This window comes from Sphaerodactylus townsendi, linkage group LG15 (assembly GCF_021028975.2).
Source record: "Sphaerodactylus townsendi isolate TG3544 linkage group LG15, MPM_Stown_v2.3, whole genome shotgun sequence".
NCBI lineage: Eukaryota > Metazoa > Chordata > Lepidosauria > Squamata > Sphaerodactylidae > Sphaerodactylus > Sphaerodactylus townsendi.
In genome coordinates, this window is record NC_059439.1 from 26,332,157 (window position 1) to 26,351,638 (window position 19,482).

Consider the following 19,482-nt stretch of genomic DNA (forward strand, 5'->3'; position numbering starts at 1 on the left):
ATCCTTTGGGATAAAAGAACAAGGTCCCCTCTCTAAAGCCAGCACCTGGAACGTTACCTGTCTTGTGTATCCAGGGTCTGCCGGTCCCTTTGTGGTCCCCCCCCCGGACCCGAGATGCTTGCTGCAGTCCCTTGTGCTGCATCACACTTTTCTGGTTTTCCAGAGATGGCAAATACATACCACTTCCCCAGCGTGTCAGAGACAGCGCACGAGGAGGCATGCGTTGCAGCAGCTCTCGTGGCGGGAGGCCAGGCATGGGTTCATTACCACCCCGTGGCAGTGGACATCATCCAGACAGCAGCCCTGGTTCCATCCCAGAGCAGCGAGGAATCAATGGAGGTGAGGCTGCATTTTGGGGCTTGGAAACTTGAATGGTCTGTTGCTCCCATCTCTATGGTATAAAAAGACCAGAGTCCTACTCTTCTCAAGGGGGCTTTCATGAAGTGACCTTTTTCCTATTAACAAGACTTCTCCAATGTCCATCATTCTGGGTTGTGGTAAATGATGGACTCTGTGTCTTTTTCCAGCAAGACAGAGTTGCAGATAGCACAGTAATATTGTACGTCCCTCACTGCTTATTTGCTGCCTTATAGGCACATCAAGAATGTCTCCAAAATCTCAGCGACCCCTCCGGGGGGCCAAGACTATGTCTTCCCCTTCCAACCGGCCCATGGAAGTCTCAGCTGCATCTCCAACAGGTATCTCGCAGAGTGAAGCCAACAGGTCACTTCCCTGGACCTAGAATAGAAGGTGGCATTCATGAGATGGCGCTCACCTTGCTTGCTATCTTTCCACACAGTGGGCCGTGTCTATCCTCCTCGTTCGCCCAAATCTGTCTCGGCTGTGCCAGTCTCTTCCCAGGACTCCCCCATGGGATCAACTGTCCCTGCTGCTCCTGCATCACCCTCTGAATCGAGAACTGCCTTGGAGCCTAGTGCTTCCCCAACCCCGCCTTCACCCAAGGTGCTGACATCTGCCCCTATAGCTGCTGTTGAGGGTAAGCATTCTCCCTGAAGGTGGAACAGATCTAGCCCAATGGCAGTCAGGTGGACCGTAGGAACTGAATCAGGCACAGCTTCCTTTCGGTTGTTTGTCCTTTTCCAGAGCATCAAGACTTTCTGGTGTCCACGTCTTTCCCCAATTAGGCTGATCACCTTTTCAGATCCACTGGGGTTAATTGGTTGATTGAACTTAAAAAGGGTAAATGAAGATGTTCTCTCTTTTAGTTCGAGAAGATAAGTGAATAGCAGTGGTGTAGTGGTTAAGAGCAGGTGCATTCTAATGTGGAGGAACCGGGTTTAATTCCCTGCTCCTGTCTGAGCTGTGGATGCTTATCTGGGGAATTCAGATTAGCCTGTGTACTCCCCCACATGCCAGCTGGGTGACCTTGGGCTAGTCACAGCTTTTTGGAGCTCTTTCAGCCTTACCCACCTCACAGGGTGTCTGTTGTGAGGGGGGAAGGAAGCCCCTTTGAGTCTCCTACAGGAGAGAAAGGGGGGATATAAATACAAACTCTTCCTCTTCTACATTTAGACTCCGTGTGGAGGTCACATAGTCCATGGTCATTTCAGACTCTTTGAAATAGTTTCTGCCTTGTTCTTTGCAGCACGACCTGGGAGCGTGGCGCTAACTGCTTTTTCTGTTCTGTCATCCCCAGTTAAAGAGGTGCCTAGCTCTGCCGCCAAAGAACCCAGCAGGACCTTGGAAGTTATGGGGCCCTCAGACCTGGTTAAACAGACCAGCAAAGGTTGGTGACTTCTGGGTGATCTTGTTTTTCTCTCGAAACCCTTCTCAGATTCTGAGAGGAATATTGGGAGATTCACACAGTAGAGCCTGAGCTGTGTTGCCGGCTGTCTTATCTTTTGAGTTTGAAGCTTTGGGGCTTTTGAACTCTTGATCGTTTGTTCATTCAGTTGTCCTGATGCTTTTGCCATGCTCTAGGACTCCAAAATGAACAAAAGAGGAATCAACTGGAGGAGCTGCGCAAGTTTGGAGCCCAGTTCAAGGTGGGGGAAGGTTGTCCGTGTGTTCTTTGCGGGGAGGACAATGTGTGGATGTGGCCATCGTTGTGACACCATCTTCCCTCCCTAGCTTCAGCCCAGCTCTTCCTCAGAAGCTTCCCTGGACCCTTTCCGGCCCAAGGAGACGCTGGAAGGGAAAGTGAAGGACAAGCCACCAGAAGCATTGGTGGGGGCAGGGGGCACGTGTGAAGTGCCTGATGAATCCCCCAAAACCACTCTAGAGCTACCTGAGGGCAGCAATAAGGAGGAGAAGGGACCCTGCGAAGGTATGGAACGCCAGACCCAGACAGCCAGCCCTCCAGGCAAAGGCGACACAGATGACAAGGAGGATGGCCCCGTCTCAGAGTGAGTCACTGATGGGAACCGCAGCAGATTACTGAGGCTGTGCTGTCCTTGTGGTTTCCTCACCTCATTTCTGTTACGCTTTTTGCCTCCAGGCAGGTGAAGAAGTCCACACTGAACCCGAATGCAAAGGAATTTAACCCCTCCAAGACGCTTCTGTCTGTGGTGAGTAAGTGGGGGACAAACCCTGGAGTGACTGTCATTGTGTACGTGTTTGGGTCCTACTAGGCTGGACTACAACAGTATAGCCATAATCAGATTCTGAATCGGTGTCATTAGCCAGAGACTTTGGATTTGGGAAAGAAACCCGCTTAATAATTGGTGTTCTGGGTTTATGACTGCTAAGAGCGGCAGACTCCTCAGGAAGCCTGGTGGGAAACCTTGGGCTAGTCACAGTTCTCTCAGAACCATCTCATCCCCACCTCCTCCCAAGGTGCCTGTCGTCAGCTGCTTTGAGACTTCGTAAAGATAGAGGAAAGGGTGTGTGTAAAAACCAACTCTTCTTCTTAACCACTTAGAACAAGTCAACAAGTACGCCCACTTCACCAGGACCACGCACCCACTCTACGCCCTCCATCCCAGTGATCGCAGCGGGGCAAGGTGGCATGTACAGTCCGCAGTACATCTCTTACATCCCACAGATTCACATGAGCCCAGCTGTGCAGGTGAGGGGCAGGGGATTGTTCTGTGGGGGTGTTTCCCTGCGTGGCTGGATCTGTCTCAGAACAAAGTGTTGAGCTATATCAGGAGTGAATTGTAGTTCATTGAACATCTGGAGGGCCAGAATTGGACCCTCTGAGGTACATAATCTTTGGTCCTTTTCCAGTTATCACTTGGGGTGTGGGAACGGGGCAACTGTAAGGTTATTTGGCTTGCCTTGTCTGCTGCAGGCTCCCCAGATGTACCCGTATCACGTTTCCAACTCTGTGCCTGGACAGCAGGGGAAGTACCGAGCCAAAGGTGAGTGGAGGTTTCTGAAAGGGTTGGCCAGATCCCCGAGGAGCTTGAATCAGAGTCCCTTATTGCTCTGGTTTGAGGAATAAATGTGTTCTGAGTGTGACCTGGTTTCCCTGCTTCTGCACAGGCTCCCTACCCCAGCAGCGCTCGGACCAGCACCAGCCGACTTCGGCGCCTCCCATTATGCAGGCTGCAGCAGCTGCAGGCCCCCCTCTGGTGGCTGCCACGCCGTATTCCTCATACATCTCTTACAATCCCCAGCAGTTCACAGGGCAGCCCACCATGATGCAGCCCATGGCACACTACTCCTCGCAGGTGGGCGTTATAACATGGGAGCGGGGGGAAGAAAGACCTGGCGGTGCAGACCATATCCCCATGTGCTCTAACCTTTGTTGGTCCCCCTTTCCCCAGCCTGTCTTCGCCCCCATGCTGCAGAGCAACCCGCGCATGATGACGTCCGGCAGCCACCCCCAGGCCATCGTGTCGTCATCCACTCCTCAGTACCCCCCGACGGAGCAACCAACGCCCCAGACGCTCTATGGTGAGTTTGCGCCAAGTCTGGAGACGTACCCACCCTGAGCTTACTTCCCCCCTCCTCCCTTCGCATCGTTGACTGCCGCTTGCTGCTTTTCTCCCCAGCCACAGTGCATCAGTCGTATCCCCACCATGCCACACAGCTGCATCCACATCAGCCTCAGCCAGCCACCACGCCCACGGGCAACCAACAGCAAGCGCAACATGCTGCCCCCAGCCCTGTGCAGGTACCGGAAGGGAGGGGATGCACAGGGAGGGGGTTATTAGCTGCGGGAGGCCTTGATGCTTGTCTGGCTCTTGCGACCAGCACATTTCGGTGTTCTCTTTGGGGCTGGCACAGATGTATGTCCTTTCAAGTTCTTGTCTGGAAATCTAAAGTTCATTTATGATGGGGTAGTCCAGCATATTAGGAGTGAAGCAGCTTTCAATCTGTACCAGCTCTCCAAGGGGATGTTTGTCAAACGAAGTTCAAAAAGCCAAGAAAACAATCAGTGTGATGCCTACATCAGAACCTTTTGGGTTTCCCCTTTCGAGAGGCTGCAGCTTAGTGCTGGAGCATGCGCTTGGCATGCGGATAGTTACAGATTCAATCCCTGGCGTAGCCAGCTAAAAGGATCGCATTGTGTATAGGTTATGTGAAAGACCGCCATCTGAGATTGTGGAGAGATCCACTGCCAGTCCAAGTGGATCACACTGACATTGATGGCATCTTGTATCTCTGCATAGAAGGCAGATAGCATTCCTTCCGTGGTCCTTTCTGTTCTTGTAGCCAATCTTGACCACCCTAACATTCATTCCTGGCGTTGTGGAACCCTGTACAGAGGGATATTTGTGCAGGGGGGTGTGGGATGAAATTGTCATCTTCCTTCACTGAAGCTGTGCTTGCAGAAGAAGGAAGCCAAGCAGTGTCATCCTCCTCCCAGCCTTTGTGATTGTTCCTCCCTGTGGGTTCCCCTGACGGATCTTCCTGGTGATCAAAAGGGGCTACAGGAAAAAGAGGAACAGGCCATTGTATTTACTGACCTCAGCCTATGATGCCATTTTGTTTGAGTCCAGGGCAAGAAAGGGACCTTGTGACAACTGCATGCAGCAGGGCTAGTTACCTGCTTGACGTTAAAGGCCAAATGCCCACATGACATTTCAGGCAAGACCACATGTGTGCAGGACCCATAAGTGATTGTGTGTTTTTTGCCAAACAGCCATTGCTGCTTTGGTAAAGCCAACTAACTAAAATGGATTAGTCTCCAGGGAATCTATTTGTTAATTGTTGGGAATCAGAGCTTCAGTAGTGTATTAGTAATGGAAAGGATTTAGTGAGTAAAAAAACCTTTCCTGCTCCCCACAGTGAGTGCTTAGTGGAGAAAATAGGAATGCACTGGACCCTGGTTGTACAAAGATGTAATGGTGAAGAGTGGCGAACCAGGTTTGAGTCCCCACTGCTCCACTTGAAGCTTGCTGGGTGACCTTAGGCCCTCTCAGAACTCTCTCAGCCCATGCAGTGGCAGGCCATGGCAGACCACTTCCAAACATCTCTTGCCTTGAGAAGCCTACAGGGCCGCCATAAGTCAGTTGTGACTCGGCAGCATGTTCCACCACCATTGCATATCACCATGGTGTGCCTGGTCTTTGTATTACGATGGTCGCATATGACTTGAGAGTAGCTCATGCACCAGTCTTCAGGGATTAAACTGTGACCCTTGTTGCTTCTGCCGCAGCACCAGCCTGGACAGCCTCCTCACTTGGCCAGCGCCCAGCAGCAGCAGAACCTGTACCACACGGCCACGCTGACGGCTACGCCCCCTTCCATAACGCCAGGGCCGAGCGCTCAGTCTCCACAAAGCAGCTTTCCCCAGCCGGCTGTGTACGCCATCCATGCTCACCAGCAGCTACAGCATGGCTATGCCAACATGACCCATGTAACCCAGGTGAGTCGCATTGCAGGAGGTTCTCTAGCTTTTACAGTGCCAGCAAGTGCTCAGTGAACCGGTGGTACCATATGATATAAATGGCTTCTTTGGGTGTGTGAGAGATATAGTGCTTTTATGTTTGCTTTAAGAAATGCTAAAAATGTTGTAGTCTTTAATGCTAAAAATGGAGTAGCTGTCTCTCACGCTATTGAGTTTGTGCTCATTGGAGCCTTGTGGGCTCATTTGTATTCATAGAGTCATGTAAAAGGATTTGTTTTAGTCCTTTCCTCTATCGGTTGAAAGTTCTTCTCCTTTTAATGTCATGGGAGAGCTAAGTCACCCAGCTGGAATGTAGGGGTGCGGAAACCTATCTGGTTCACCAGATAAGCCTCTGCCACTCAAGTGGAGGAGTGCGGAATCAAATCCAGTTCTCCAGATTAGAATCTACCTGTTCTTAATCACTACACCATGCTGGCTCTATAAGCAGCATTGGACTATCAGGTCTTGTTGGGAAAATGTATTCTGGGTTTTAGACCTTAGAAGGGTCTAGCTTGAGATTGCTGCTCCCATCAACTAAACTAGCTGCTAAATAAATATAATCTCCCTGCATTAGGCTTCTGTTGGCTTCTCTCAAGTTAGTTGAAACACCAAAGTATTTCCCTCTTCATGTGAAACATTTGCACGGGCTGAATTGATTTCTGTTTTTCAACAGGCCCACGTCCAGACTGGAATTGCAGCTGCCCCACCCCCTCATCCTGGAGCTCCCCAGGTCATGCTGCTGCACCCCTCACAGACCCATGGTGGCCCTCCCCAGGGAGGTGTGCCCCAGAGCGGTGTGCCCACTCTTTCAGCCTCCACACCCTCCCCATACACTTATATAGGGCACCACCAAGGTGAGTCCAGCGAGGGCATTGGGCTCAGTTGGATAACGCTGTCCACTGCTTTCGATGAGTAGGGAAGAGCTCAGGCCTTGGCCACAGGTGGGGAGGTGTATCAGGCTTCCTGGGCTGGATCGGATTGGTGACTCTGGGCTGTCTTTTCCGGCATTTGCCTCACTGGCTCTTTCTTCTCTTTCCAGTTCAGTCTCATCCTTCCCAGCAACTTCCATTCCACCCCCCTGGGAACTGATGTCCGCACTTCTCCCAGTGACCTGAGACCCCAGCCAGCCTTGGCTCCGTCGCTGGCCCCACGCCTGGGCCAGCCCTCATGTCCATGGCAGAGGCCCCTGGAGGGGTGCAATCTGGCCCGGTCCGGACCCCCCTCGCCAAGCACCTTCCTTTCCGTTGGTTTAGTGAAGCCCGCATGGGGCGCTGTTGGCCAGCGGGACGGAGCAGGGCCCCTTCCCTTCGCCTGGAGAAGGGCAGGGTTTCTTTTCTGTTATTTATGACTCCATTCAGGCTCTTAGAGCAAATGCCACTGTCCCACATTAACTTGACAAGGACATGACCAGATGGACAAACCTTGACTTTTTATTAAATAAAAATATTTAAAAAGTAAAAAAAAAACAATAAAATTTTAAACTAACTAATTTTGGATTTGGGGTGACTGTGTGTGTAGAGGGGAGAACAACTTTCTAACCAAGTAATAGTCCTTTGTTATATTGTTGTGGACTTTGAGCGTTTGGACAAGGAGAGGTTTGATTTGGTGCTCCCAGAGCGGAGTTTATTCAAGCTTCGTGGACTGTCCACAAGAACATTGACGTACAGTGGTGTCTCTGTCTAGTTTGGAGGCTGAAGCTCTGTGGTGGTAGTTCGGGTGACAATGAAAATGAGAATGTAAAACCATGGTTTTCAGTGCTGGGGCCACTAATGTGAAAACCATACAAGCCATGGCTCAGTAATGCTATTTTTTAATCTGAATTATCAGAAGCTGCTTTTTTCACTGAGACTCAGGATGGATTGCATAGTGTAACTCCAGTACAATCAACAGGATGGGACATCAAAAGAACAACATACAGTGGTGTTTGGCCTAAAGAAACCTAAAAACAAACAGAAACCTCAGAGCTAAAACAAGGCATGAGCTTTTAAACACATGTTAAGTGGTGTGCAAACTACCTAGACTGCAGCATATTTAAAAGTGATAAGTAGCACTACGGTAGGGTAAGCCTGTCCCTTTTACCTATGCAACTTGACCATTTCATTATGGTACCTGTGCAAAAAGTCCTCTTGAATCATTTTGCTTTGTATCATTTGTGTAAAGCCAGAGGAGGCAATAACAGAGGATGTGTGTGTGTACTGGCAGTAATTGGCCCATTTGCAGTGTAGTAACTTCAGAAGGTCCTGCTGGGAGGAGCAAAAATGTTGTGGCAGAGCATAGGGAGAACCATGAAGGGCTTTTTAAGTGCTAGTCCAGTAGCTTGAATTGAGCCCACTGATTTGTGGGCAGCCAATGGAGTATGATGCATGTTCCAGCTAGCTCCTGATAATATAGCCACATCGTTTTGAACCTACTGAAGTTTCCACATTGACTTAAAGGGGAGACCTATGTGAGGTGCATTACAGTAGTCCAGTCTTGATGCTACCATGGGATGGATCCAAGTTGCCATATCATCCAAATCAAAGTTGGGGGCTCTCTTGCGACCTACATTGAGTTAGAAGGTTTTTTAAAACTTGCTTCTCCAATAGCGTTGCTAGACCATGTATAAAATTTTGCTTTTATTGGGATCTAACATACACAAATATGATTAAGTTGAAAGTCGCATTCAGTTATTAGGATACCAAGTTCCTACTCCCCCTTCTCCCCGCATTGGTCCTTGCCAACGTTTCGGATTCTTACATAGGGGTAGTAGAAGGCTGCGAACAGTATGTGGCAGTTCTGAAGCAGTGAAAAGCCCAGTGCCTGAAATAAATAAGTGTGATGAAGTTCAGAGCAGATGAATAGCTTGGGCTGTGAGGCAATTCTTGAGGTGCCCTGGCTGTGAGGCGGAAGCTCCTCCCTCTGCAAAATACAGCTGGTTGAAAGATATTTCCGAAGTGGCATTCTGGCATCTGCACCTGCTTCATTTCTAAGTCTGCCATGAATGCAACTTAAGACATATATACTCGTGTTGGAGCACCTTCCTTATGAGAAGCTGCAGCGTTTGGGACTCTTTAGTTTGGAGAGGAGACATCTGAGGGGGGATAGGATTGAAGTCTATAAAATTATGCATGGGGTAGAAAATGTTGACAGAAAGAAATTTCTCTCTCTCACAATACTAGAACCAGGGGGCATACATTGAAAATGCTGGGGGGGAAGAATTAGGACTAATAAAAGGAAACACTTCTTCACACAAGGTGTGATTGGTGTTTGGAATATCCTGCCACAGGAGGTGGTGATGGCCACTAACCTGGATAGCTTTAAAAGGGGCTTGGACAGATTTATGGAGAAGTCGATCTATGGCTACCAATCTTGATCCGCCTTGATCTCAGATTGCAAATGCCTTAGCAGACCAGGTGCTCAGGAGCAGCAGCAGCAGAAGGCCATTGCTTTCACCTCCTGCATGTGAGCTCCTAAAGGCACCTGGTGGGCCACTGCGAGTAGCAGAGTGCTGGACTAGATGGACTCTGGTCTGATCCAGCAGGCTAGTTCTTATGTTCTTATGTGTTTCCCTGAAAATAAGAGGGTCTTATTTTTTTTTTTTGCTCCAAAAGATGCATTAGGGCTTATTTTCAGGGGATGTCTTATTTTTCTCGATGATTTTGCCCCTTCCCCCCCCCCCCCCCGCCTGCCCATGACCAGATCAGCTGTGCCAGGGAATCTTAACTAGGGCTAATTTTTGGAGTAGGGCTTATATTTCAAGCATCCTCCAAAAAGCATGCTAGGGCTTATTTTCAGGGAAACAGAGTACTTTATAAAATAGTATAGAGCTCATATGGCATTTCAGTGCTTCATATTTCTAAATACAGTTCTTAAAGCGGTTCTGACTTACGCCGTTGTTAACCATCGATGGGGAGGGGGAGCTGAGTGCCCAAAGACAAGTTGGAAGAGTTTGTTTTTCTAGATACAATGTTAGACTAGTTACCAATAAAAAAAGTTTTGAAGGGAGAAGAGCCCTAATTAAGTTAAATCTCAACCACCTTTGCATTTGTAAAAGGGCAGATTTGGTGCCCTACTAAATGCCATAAAATGTTAGTGCTGGAGAGTAAAAGACCTCCACGAACAAAAAGCCTGTAGTAAGGAGGGGAACTGAGCAAGAGCAAGTTTATAAAGGCATTATGTGAAGAAAGTAGATGAAGGGGAACTTTTCCTCCCATATCAGGAGAATCTAAAGTTGTTAACAAAAGTCTGGGAAAGACAGGAGATAACTTCTTTACTTTAGTTAGTCATTAAACTCTGGAATCCCACTGCCCTTCGACAAAGCGATGGCGGCGAGCGTAGATGACTTTCCTATGGTTAGACAGATTCATAGAGAAAAGACCCATTAATGAGGAAGCAGTGCTAGGCAGGTAGGGCCTTGGCGTTGATACCGTTGTCTCCAGGGCAATTGGTTGATCACTGTGTGAAATAGTACACTGGACTAAATGAACCACTGTGGTCTATCTAGCAAAACCCAACTTACTAGTCCTGGTGCCCAGCATTGCATAGTATACACAGACTGGCCCAGACATCTACCAGCTTGAGGAGCTACTAGAACAAAGAGTCAGAATGAAACTAGTAGGGGTAGTAAGAGTTTTCCTTGATTGAAACTGAAGAGATGGTTTTGTCAAAAGTTAAGACTCGGGGCATGGATTAATGGCAGTGCTGTGCAAAATAGAGGGAGATCAGTGGCCACTAGAGTTATGGCCTGTGTCACAGTATTGCAGACAATAATGAAATTACAGTGAGTCGTTCAAGAAAAATGCTCAAAACTTGCCAAGAAGAGCTGAGCTTTAGCATGGCATGGCCCTGCTCTTGTTCTCTGGTAACAGCCTGCCAACCACTACCAGGACTTAGTGTCTTGCTTTCTTCAAAGTAAATGTGTCCCAAATCTCCAGAGATGTTTCTATCTAGTTCCATTAGAGGGGGAAAGAACTGTACAGCAACTATTTTATTCCACTGAGATCAGCTCTTGATCCATATACTGGGAAAAATTAGGAAAGCACCTACCCAAAAGAGTGAGCCACATGTATACAGGAATAACCTTTAAAGATGGGGGGGGGGGGGGGGGGACCATCATTTATGGTTGTCTGACTCTTGGGTAAATGCAGTACTGGTAGCTTTGGAAAATAAATTTCCTGGAAGATAAGTCAGTATCTCCTGAAGGTGTATGCTTCAAAAAAGCAATTAAGTTGCAATAGTAATTACCAAGGTAGTACCGTGTTTCCCAGAAAATAAGACAAAAAAATAACCCATTACTCCTGGTCCTAGTCTCTGGAGCAGCAGAAAAGAAGCTTGCTCCCTCAACGACAGCTTCTTTTTCTAGATTATACAACTATCACAAAAACAGAAGGCCACTTTAGAAAAGGACTTCAGATTAGTTTAATCTTTTATTTAACTAGTTTCCCCCTCAGAGATAAACAGGATTAAGCAGAACATATGTTTTTAATAACCCTTCAAGGCTGTAGTTGTGTGGGTGTAAACCATTTTCACCAAGGCTTACATAAAAAGTATTCTCTGCGAAGATGCCCACATCTCCTCTTCGCCCAGTAGTCTTTAGTTCTAGTTTCATGCCAGCCACTTGAGGCAACAGCTTCCTGAAACACACCGGAGTTGGATAAACTCTAATTTTCCCACTTCTCTTTATCTGCCGAAGTCATTTCCAGTGTCTTTGTGACCACTCCTGTACCAATGGTTCTGTGTCCATCACGGAGCGTGAATCGCTGGCCGATCTCCAAAACCATGGGGTTTCGCAATACCATAATTAGAGAGGTGTCCTCCCCTGGCATAACTAATTCCTGCGGAAGAAGACGGGAAAGAAACAAGATCAGAAATCTCTGTGTTGTGCTTGTTCTCTTAAGCAAGACTACTTGCTGAAAAGAATTTAAGTTTTTGGCTAGTTTTAAGGGAGGCGATCAGAAGAAGGGTAGAGCAGAGAGACACGCACCTTTCCCGCGGGCAGTTCCAAGCGGCAGGACATGTCCCAGGTCAGAGAAAACATGACTGGTGTGAAATTTGAAACAAACGGCTTGTGACGACCACCCTCCTCTTTGCTCAGGATGTAAACCTAGCAGGAGGAAGCAGTATGGTTGACGTACCAAGGGCTGTTGCACTTCACCAAGCAGTTCTCCCCTCCTGGGAGAACATATTGTGGGTGATTCCCACTGTCCCACCATGAGGCAGGAAATGACTTTTTTCCTCTTCCTGTCGGGAGGAACCGCCCCTAGGACCTCAGTCTGTTTCCTGCCTCCAAGGGGAGAGCATGTGGATTACCTGTTCTCTTGGATTCCTGTTATAGCACTTCACCAAGCAGTGAAGGTATTGGGCTACCAAATTCACCCACTATGCCAGGCTGCCCACAGGGACTCCAAAAGGGAGAGCCAACACCCAGCTCGTTTTCACTCTAAAACCTCGGTTTCTCCCATAATGCAAGAAAGCTACCCACACACCATCCCTTCTCATTTCCAACCACAATAGCTCCCCGAGAAAAGCCACTGATCTGCACCAGCTCACCTGAGCTTCAACCTTCTGATGCGGCTGGATAGATCCAGGTTTGCACATAACCATCCCCCGCCGCAGATCCTCCCGCTTCAGCCCACGCACCAAAGCGCCCAGGTTGTCACCAGCCTCTGCCCGCTCCAATTGTTTGTGGAACATCTCCACCCCTGACGGAAAGGAAGCAGGATTACTCTTGGCAAATCCTCCGTACCGTCTCTCCCGTTCACCTCTCGATGCGAATGCTATGTTCTCAGGAAGGCAACCTCAAAAGCGCAGGAGTATTTGGCCCACTTCCGTCAGTCGGAAAACTGAATTGAATATATAGATCAACCGAAGAGATTAAAAGATATCACGAAGTGGGAAAGACTCACCAGTTACCACTGAGCGCATGTTCCGGTTGTGCCCCACAAATTCACAGTCGTCCCCTTTCTTAATAACGCCACGTTCAAGGGTGCCTGACACCACAGTACCCCGGCCTGGAAAAACAGGTTAGAAGAAGAAAAATATGAAGAGTTTGGATTTATATCCCACCTTCCTCTCCTGTAAGGAGACTCACAGTGGCTTCCAAGCTCCTTTCCCTTCCTCTCCCCACAACAGACACCTTGTGAGGCAGGTGGGGCTGAGAGAGTTCCCAAGAACTGTCACTAGCCCAAGGTCAACCAGCAAGAATGTAGGCGTGTGGAAACACATCTGGTTCACCAGATAAGCCTCTGCCACTCAGGTGGGTTTGAAGAATAAGCAAGAGAGTGTCGTGACATCCTTCCACCAACACTGGAACCTAATATACATTCATATACCGGTGTTTCCCCTGAAAGAAGGACCACTTTATGGAAAGAATGAGGGAAAGCACCTGGTATGGAGTAGGTATGCTCTATGGGAAGCAGGAAAGGTTTGTCCAGCTCACGCTGAGGCACAGGGATGTGCGTGTCCACCGTATCCAGCAGCTTCATGACTGAATTCAGGCCCAACTCTGGGTTCCGGTGCTGCAAAGAACAGGAGCAGAATAAGAAATGGCGAAGAGGATTCGTTCAGAACAGCGGCTGAGAACATGAAATCCACACTTACCTCCAAAGCACACAGAGCAGAACCTATGATGACAGGAATCGTCTCCCCGCTGTAGCCAAACTCGGTGAGCAGCTCACGGATCTCCAGCTCCACCAAATCCAGCATCTCTTTGTCGTCAACGGCGTCGGCTTTGTTGATGTACACAACAATGTGCTGCACTCCGATCTGGGGGGGGGGAGAGGAGGCAGGGAGGGAGGGAGGGGAGAGATGAGAGAAGATCCACATGGCCATCGCTCCCTCTCTCCAGATGCCCAGCTGTGCTACAGAACAGCATCCCACGTATTCTCAGAAGCACGCAAGAAGCCACCACAACCCCGAGATCACAGCCTTGCCTGTTTGGCAAGCAGAAGATGCTCCCTGGTTTGAGGCATCTGACCGTCCGTTGCAGCTACCACCAGGATGCAGCCATCCAGAGGCGATGTTCCTGTGATCATATTCTGAAGGTGGGGAAAATGACAAAGAGAATATTACCAGGCTTTGGTGGTGGTTTTGGGTTTTTTTGCCACAAATCACAACTAAATTGTGGCGACCCGGTAGGACAAGAGAGGTTCAGAGGTGGTTTGTCTCGCTTCAAGACAAGAGAAGGTTCAGAGGTGGTTTGTCACTGCTGCCCCGAGTCACAGCCCTGGTATTCCTTGGAGGTTTCCCACCCAACTAATAGCCAGGGTCACAGCTGAGTGTGTGGGACTGGCTCAAGGGCCCCCTACAAGCTTCCATGGTGTGTGTGGGGATCTAAACCGGGGTTTCCGGGGTCTTAGTAATTTGCAATTGTAACTATTTATAATGTTTTATGTATTCTTTTATTGGATGATGGAAACCTGCCTTGAGCCTTTAGGGAAAGGCAGTGAATAAACGCAATAATAAATTAGTCCAACACCTTAAGCACTACACCATGCTGGCCCTTTGGCTGCTCTATTACACCAGTCCTTTTGAAAAAATTAGCTTTTTATATATTCCACACACAAAGAAAGACATTCCATATCTATGGGCGCTTCCGCACATGCAAAATAATGCACTTTCAATCCACTTTCACAATTGTTTGCAAGTGGATTTTGCTATTTCGCACAGTAAAATCCAGCTGCAAAGTGGATTGAAAGTGCATTATTCTGCATGTGCAAAAATGCCCTATAAACCCTTCTAATCACTTCTGTACTTAAATATATGTTGCAGATAACCCACGTTCTCTTCAGGCCAGGAGTACAGATAAGGAAGTTGTGAGTTTTTAGACATTTCTAAAATGTCTAGACCCCATCTCACACTCACCTTGACATAATCAGCATGCCCAGGACAATCTGTGTGTGAATAGTGACGATTGGCTGTCGAATATTCTACGTGGGAGGCGTTGATTGTGATCCCACGGGCTTTCTCTTCTGGTGCGTTATCGATCTCTTCGTATTTCTTGAACCGGGCGCTTCCTGCCTCAGACAAAACTGAGAGGAAGAGAAGACAAAAGCGTAAGAGCTGAAAGGGCCCACATAGGCCAACTAATCCAGAATTCCAAGGCACAAGACACTTCTCGCCATAGAGGTGCCAAAAGGCAGAAAGCCACTACATGCCCACAGGCAATGGCTAAGTTTTGGCAGGAAGTTCAGGCTATGCATCTTACTAGCTTTCTGACTCTAAAGCGAGGAACTAAATGCTTCCCTTTGTACCCCTGTGCTGGAATTCATAGAATCACAGAGATGGGAGAGGCCATATAAGCCATCTAGTCCAAGCCTTTAACAATACAGCAATCAAAATCTGTTTGTCACTTTCAATGCACAGACTGCTCAGTGCGGACAACCTCTCTTGAGACATTGTGGCCCTTAATTCATTTTTAATTCTTGGGAGTTTTGAAAAAAGATCTACCTCCTGAGCAGTCAGTGACCACTAAGCTAAGCGACAGTTGCAAGATTGCTTCCACGTTAGTGTCATGTTATCGGCTTAAGACAGTATTATTCTGAAACTGAGTGCAAGGAAAATTACTGAAGTGTTCTTGAGAGACTGCAGTGTGTTATGACAGCATGTGTAAAAATGGCCTAAGACAGTGCAAAAAAATATGATACACTTTGGCCAGAGCCCCCTAGATTTGGAGGCCCTAGGCCAGGGGTAGGGAACCTGCGGCTCTCCAGATGTTCAGGAACTACAATTCCCATCAGCCCCTACCAGCATGGCCAATTGGCCATGCTGACAGAGGCTGATAGGAATTGTAGTTCCTGAACATCTGGAGAGCCGCATGTTCCCTACCCCTGCCCTAGGCTTTAGCCTGCTAAGTCTACAGGACAAATCTGGAACTTATTATTATTATTTATTCAATTTAATAGACTGCCCTACCCCCGAAGGGCTCAGGGCGGTTCACAAAACAATCAAACACATTATTCCACAGCCCCTTTTCCCCAAACTCTCACTTTTGGTGATGGCTGCTGTTAACGTGGTCTTGCCATGGTCGACATGTCCAATGGTCCCAATATTAACGTGTGGTTTGTCCCGTACATATACTTTCTTAGCTTCAACTGCAAGCCCTCGTACAAGGACGGTTTGTCCATGGAAAGCCGGGCAGGGCAGTGGCTGCAGGGAGGGCAAGAAAAGATAACCCACCCAGTTAGCATCTCTCCTGTGTAAACCTAAGGACTGAAACAACCTTTTACGCCTGCCACCATCCCCAAATCAGGATGCTTCTTACCGCTGCAAGAACACCCTGCAAGTAACGAGGCAGGCAGCCACGTAAACCTGCAAGAGAAACACAAGATGAGCATCAGAGAATCATAGAGTTGGAAGAGACCCCAAGGGCCACCAAGTCCAACCCCCTGCCATGCAGGAACACACAATCAAAGCACTCCTGACAAATGATCATCCAGCCTCTGTTTAAAAAACCTCCAAAGGAGACTTCTTCACTGTCCGAGGCAGTGAATTCCACTGTCAAACAGCCCTGACGGGCAGAAAGTTCTTCCTAATGTTTAAGCGGAATCTCTTTTCCAACACCTTGAATCCATTACTCCCTGTCCTAGTCTCTGAGGCAATAGAACACAAGCTTGCTCCCTCTTCGACGTGACATCCCTTCAAATGTTTAAACATAGCTACCATGTACCCCCTTAACCTTTGCTTCTCCAGACTAAACATCCCCAGCTCCCTAAATCTCTCTTTGTAGACTTAGTAGACTCTCTTTGTAGACTTTAACTATTGTTCACTCCTGTGATGTAGTGGTTAAGATGTGGGACCAGGCCCTGGGAAACCTAGGTTTAAATCCCCGTTTGCACCATGGAAGCTTGCTGGGTGACCTTGGGCCAGTCACACACTCTCAGCCCTAATCTTTGCTAGTCTTTGGATGGGAAACCTCAAAGGAATACCAGGCTAATACAGAGTCCGGCAGTGGCAAGCCACTTCCAAAGGGGTCACTTAAGTCAGTTGGGGCAACAACAAAAGTGTTGTCCTTTTCAGTCCTCTGCTCTTCTGATACTATACCCTTCCCCACCCAAAAAATCTATGTGGTCAATAGTGCTCCAGCAAAAGAGGGGTTGGCATCAGCTTAACCTTATATTTACTGCTATGCATACTGAATATCTGTTCAGGCAATAGACAATTGTGAGATCCATCGCAATTTCTCTATCTTTAAACTCAAATTTCATCAACCTTTGGGTCTGCTTTACTTGGAGAAAGGATGGGCACAACAACTATAAAACTATTATCCAAGAGAGCATCTTGGTTAACTGCTTCTACAAACAAACGCTCTAACCTTATTCCCTAAGCAAGCAATACGATGTAGGATGTGTGTATGTGTTTTTTTCTTTTCTTTTTATTTAGTATTATTATTTACTACACTTGATCTTAGCCAAAAGGCCGAGAAGCGATATTATTATATGGGGGAGAGGGGACTAGATCGGGACCTTTTCTTTGTCTTTCTATATATGTGCTATTTAGAAGTGCAAAATAAATAAAAATTCTCAAGAGTAAAAAAAAAAGACATAGAATTTTAACCTTTAACTGAGGCCTGAAATAAACTACATCAATCTAACGTAATGATTAAAAAGATATCTGCATTCTTTAAAAAGCTTCAATCTGCTATAATAAAAAGATAATTGCATTTAAAAAAATATTTCCGTCTAATATAATACAGCGATATTTTCATGTTTAGAAATATTTCAGTCTAATGTAGCCGAAAGAGAATTGCATTAAAAAATTTCAATCTAATATAATAAAAAGAATTGCATTTTGAAAAAAAAGTTTTCTGAAATGCTGCCTCAATCGTTTCCCCGGCAAGGAAAAGGAAGAGGGGCAGCGGGAGGTCACCCCCGCCAGCGCCAACCAGGCAGACCGACCCACCCCCGCCTCCCCAGGCTAAGGGAAAGCACCAGGCTTGCTCCGCTCCTCCTCCCATTCAACCGCCGGCCGCTTTGAAGCACGGCCGAGCCAGGAGGCAGACGGGCTTCCGCCAGCCATGCTGCAAAGTGGGACCAGGCAGGAGAGCGGAGAGAGCCGAAGGTCACGGGCTCCGCCTCGGAGACTCCGTAGGGGGGGAGGCCGAAAGGGGGGAGAAGGGCCGCCCCCCGCTCCTCTCTCCCCGGTCGGCTCCGTTCCCACGCACCTTCCAAGCCAAAACCTCCCCCTCGCGCCACCAGCAGCGCGCGGCTCGCCATCTTCGCTCGCCCGGAATCTACGTCACGCCAGGCGCGTGGAGGAACAATAATATCCGTCGGTTCGCGAGCGAGCGCACCCTCTCCTCTCCCGGCGCTCTAGCCCTCCGTCTCTATGGTCGGGGGAACGATGTCGGTACTTTTCTCCCTCCAGAAAGGGCGTCCTACCCTACAGGCCTGTTTTGTTAAGAGAAATGTTTACAACTTTACAAATATAGCTTGGAGTGAACGATGTGATCATTGCATAAAGAGACCCACTATTTACTGGAGCCATGTGGCGTAGTGGTTAAATGCTTGCGCTGCCACTCACACGGTCAGGAGTTCTAACCCCCCTGTGGGTCAGGTATCCTGGCAGCTGGCTCATGGTCAACCCAGCAGCCATTCATCCATTTCTTGGTCGGTAAATGAGTACCTAACTCATAGCTTGGGGGTAAAGAATAGCCAGGGAAAGCAATGGCAAACTACCCCACAAAAGAGGCTTGCCTATGAAATTACTGCTCCCAGTGGTGCCCCAGGGCCGGACACGACTGAAGGGGAAACTTTACCTTTACTCTTTACTGGGCATAGTGTGAATAGTAGGTCTCTTTATACAATAATCACATTGCCTGTGAACCACACTGGCTGTAATGATCTTTTTTTTTTAATTCATGGGTCTTTGCTGCTGGATTCTCAAAGTTTGTGACAGGGTTCCATGTCCCTTTTTTTAATTAAAAAAAAATATGTTGCCAGCTGTAACATTTCTCTCAACGAAGGGAAAGATTCTGGGCATTTCTCTCAACAATTTACACTTTGCCCAGTGGCTTAAAACAGAAACATATACACAGAGAGGAAAGGTGCAAGTGCTCTATTAGTGTGCAACGAAGTGCCTAAACATACAAACACATACACTAATTCCTATATAGTACTACTTATTTCCTATTTCATTGCACCTTTCTTCCCTGTACATGTTTCTGTTTTAAGCCACTGGGCAGAGTGTAAATTGTTGAGAGAAATGCCCAGAATTTCAACCCCACCCCTTGCATATTATTATTATTTTTTTTAAAACCATGATTTTAAAAGTTACAAAGTCCTAACTGGATTTTCCGGTTCCAAAGTACAGAAGACATTCATTTATACTGAAGCCAGGGTCTAGAAAGACACCACACACAACCATGAATGATGGCAGGCTTAAAAAAATTTCGCAGATTTTTTTATCCCGAATAAAGTTGCCACCAGATTTATGGTCCCAGCATACTTAAATGCTACTGCTCATTCAACCTGTAGGTTTTTAGTAGCGCCCCATTAGAATCCACACAAACAAGGCTTAACAAAGACTTAAAATCATTTTCTGCTATTTATAACATATGGAAAAAATTGCAACAGCCAAAGTAATCTCCAGCGTGCCCAGCTTTTCTCGCGCTGATGTACCAGCTGGGGATGGAATACATTCCAGATCTTGAGCAGATGTTCCAATAAACCTTGTTAGTCTTGAAGTGTACTTGAGACTTGGTTGTG

The 19,482-nt window shown here is 47.6% G+C and overlaps 2 protein-coding genes and 1 pseudogene across 2 annotated transcripts in view; 1 reads left to right on the forward strand and 2 right to left on the reverse strand.

The window, feature by feature from the left end:
- The window catches only part of ATXN2L (ataxin 2 like), a 14,489-nt gene extending 7,200 nt beyond the window's left edge, over window positions 1–7,289 (forward strand). Inside the window, exons 9-23 of the mRNA XM_048516932.1 lie at window positions 164–339; window positions 594–698; window positions 800–997; window positions 1,658–1,747; window positions 1,942–2,006; window positions 2,092–2,366; window positions 2,459–2,528; window positions 2,882–3,028; window positions 3,254–3,323; window positions 3,448–3,635; window positions 3,732–3,861; window positions 3,960–4,081; window positions 5,570–5,779; window positions 6,474–6,654; window positions 6,840–7,289. Coding sequence (XP_048372889.1) covers window positions 164–339; window positions 594–698; window positions 800–997; window positions 1,658–1,747; window positions 1,942–2,006; window positions 2,092–2,366; window positions 2,459–2,528; window positions 2,882–3,028; window positions 3,254–3,323; window positions 3,448–3,635; window positions 3,732–3,861; window positions 3,960–4,081; window positions 5,570–5,779; window positions 6,474–6,654; window positions 6,840–6,889 — 2,077 coding nt within the window. The 3' untranslated portion in view covers window positions 6,890–7,289. The remainder of the gene's footprint in view (window positions 1–163; window positions 340–593; window positions 699–799; window positions 998–1,657; window positions 1,748–1,941; window positions 2,007–2,091; window positions 2,367–2,458; window positions 2,529–2,881; window positions 3,029–3,253; window positions 3,324–3,447; window positions 3,636–3,731; window positions 3,862–3,959; window positions 4,082–5,569; window positions 5,780–6,473; window positions 6,655–6,839) is intronic.
- A 3,897-nt stretch (window positions 7,290–11,186) lies between these two features.
- On the reverse strand, window positions 11,187–18,044 carry TUFM (Tu translation elongation factor, mitochondrial). The gene is made up of 11 exons (XM_048518323.1): window positions 17,940–18,044; window positions 16,041–16,087; window positions 15,766–15,925; window positions 14,642–14,808; window positions 13,711–13,815; window positions 13,379–13,543; window positions 13,164–13,296; window positions 12,685–12,789; window positions 12,329–12,480; window positions 11,763–11,882; window positions 11,187–11,613 (listed from the first exon to the last, which is right to left on the reverse strand). Exons 1-11 carry the CDS (start codon window positions 17,989–17,991, stop codon window positions 11,440–11,442), a joined length of 1,380 nt encoding a protein of 459 aa, XP_048374280.1. The 5' UTR covers window positions 17,992–18,044; the 3' UTR covers window positions 11,187–11,439.
- On the reverse strand, window positions 17,130–17,206 carry LOC125445366 (annotated as a pseudogene).
- Window positions 18,045–19,482: the final 1,438 nt, after the last annotated feature.

What these genes read in the sequence shown, in the direction of transcription:
- TUFM (XM_048518323.1), bottom strand. Translation starts at nt 17,991, where the DNA reads ATGGCGAGCCGCGCGCTGCTGGTGGCGCGAGGGGGAGGTTTTGGCTTG. An exon ending in GCATACCTACTCCATACCAG is followed by an intron (nt 12,790 to 13,163) that starts GTGCTTTCCCTC and finishes CTGTTTTTCCAG; the next exon opens with GCCGGGGTACTGTGGTGTCA. An exon ending in CATGCGCTCAGTGGTAACTG is followed by an intron (nt 12,481 to 12,684) that starts GTGAGTCTTTCC and finishes CCTTTCCGTCAG; the next exon opens with GGGTGGAGATGTTCCACAAA.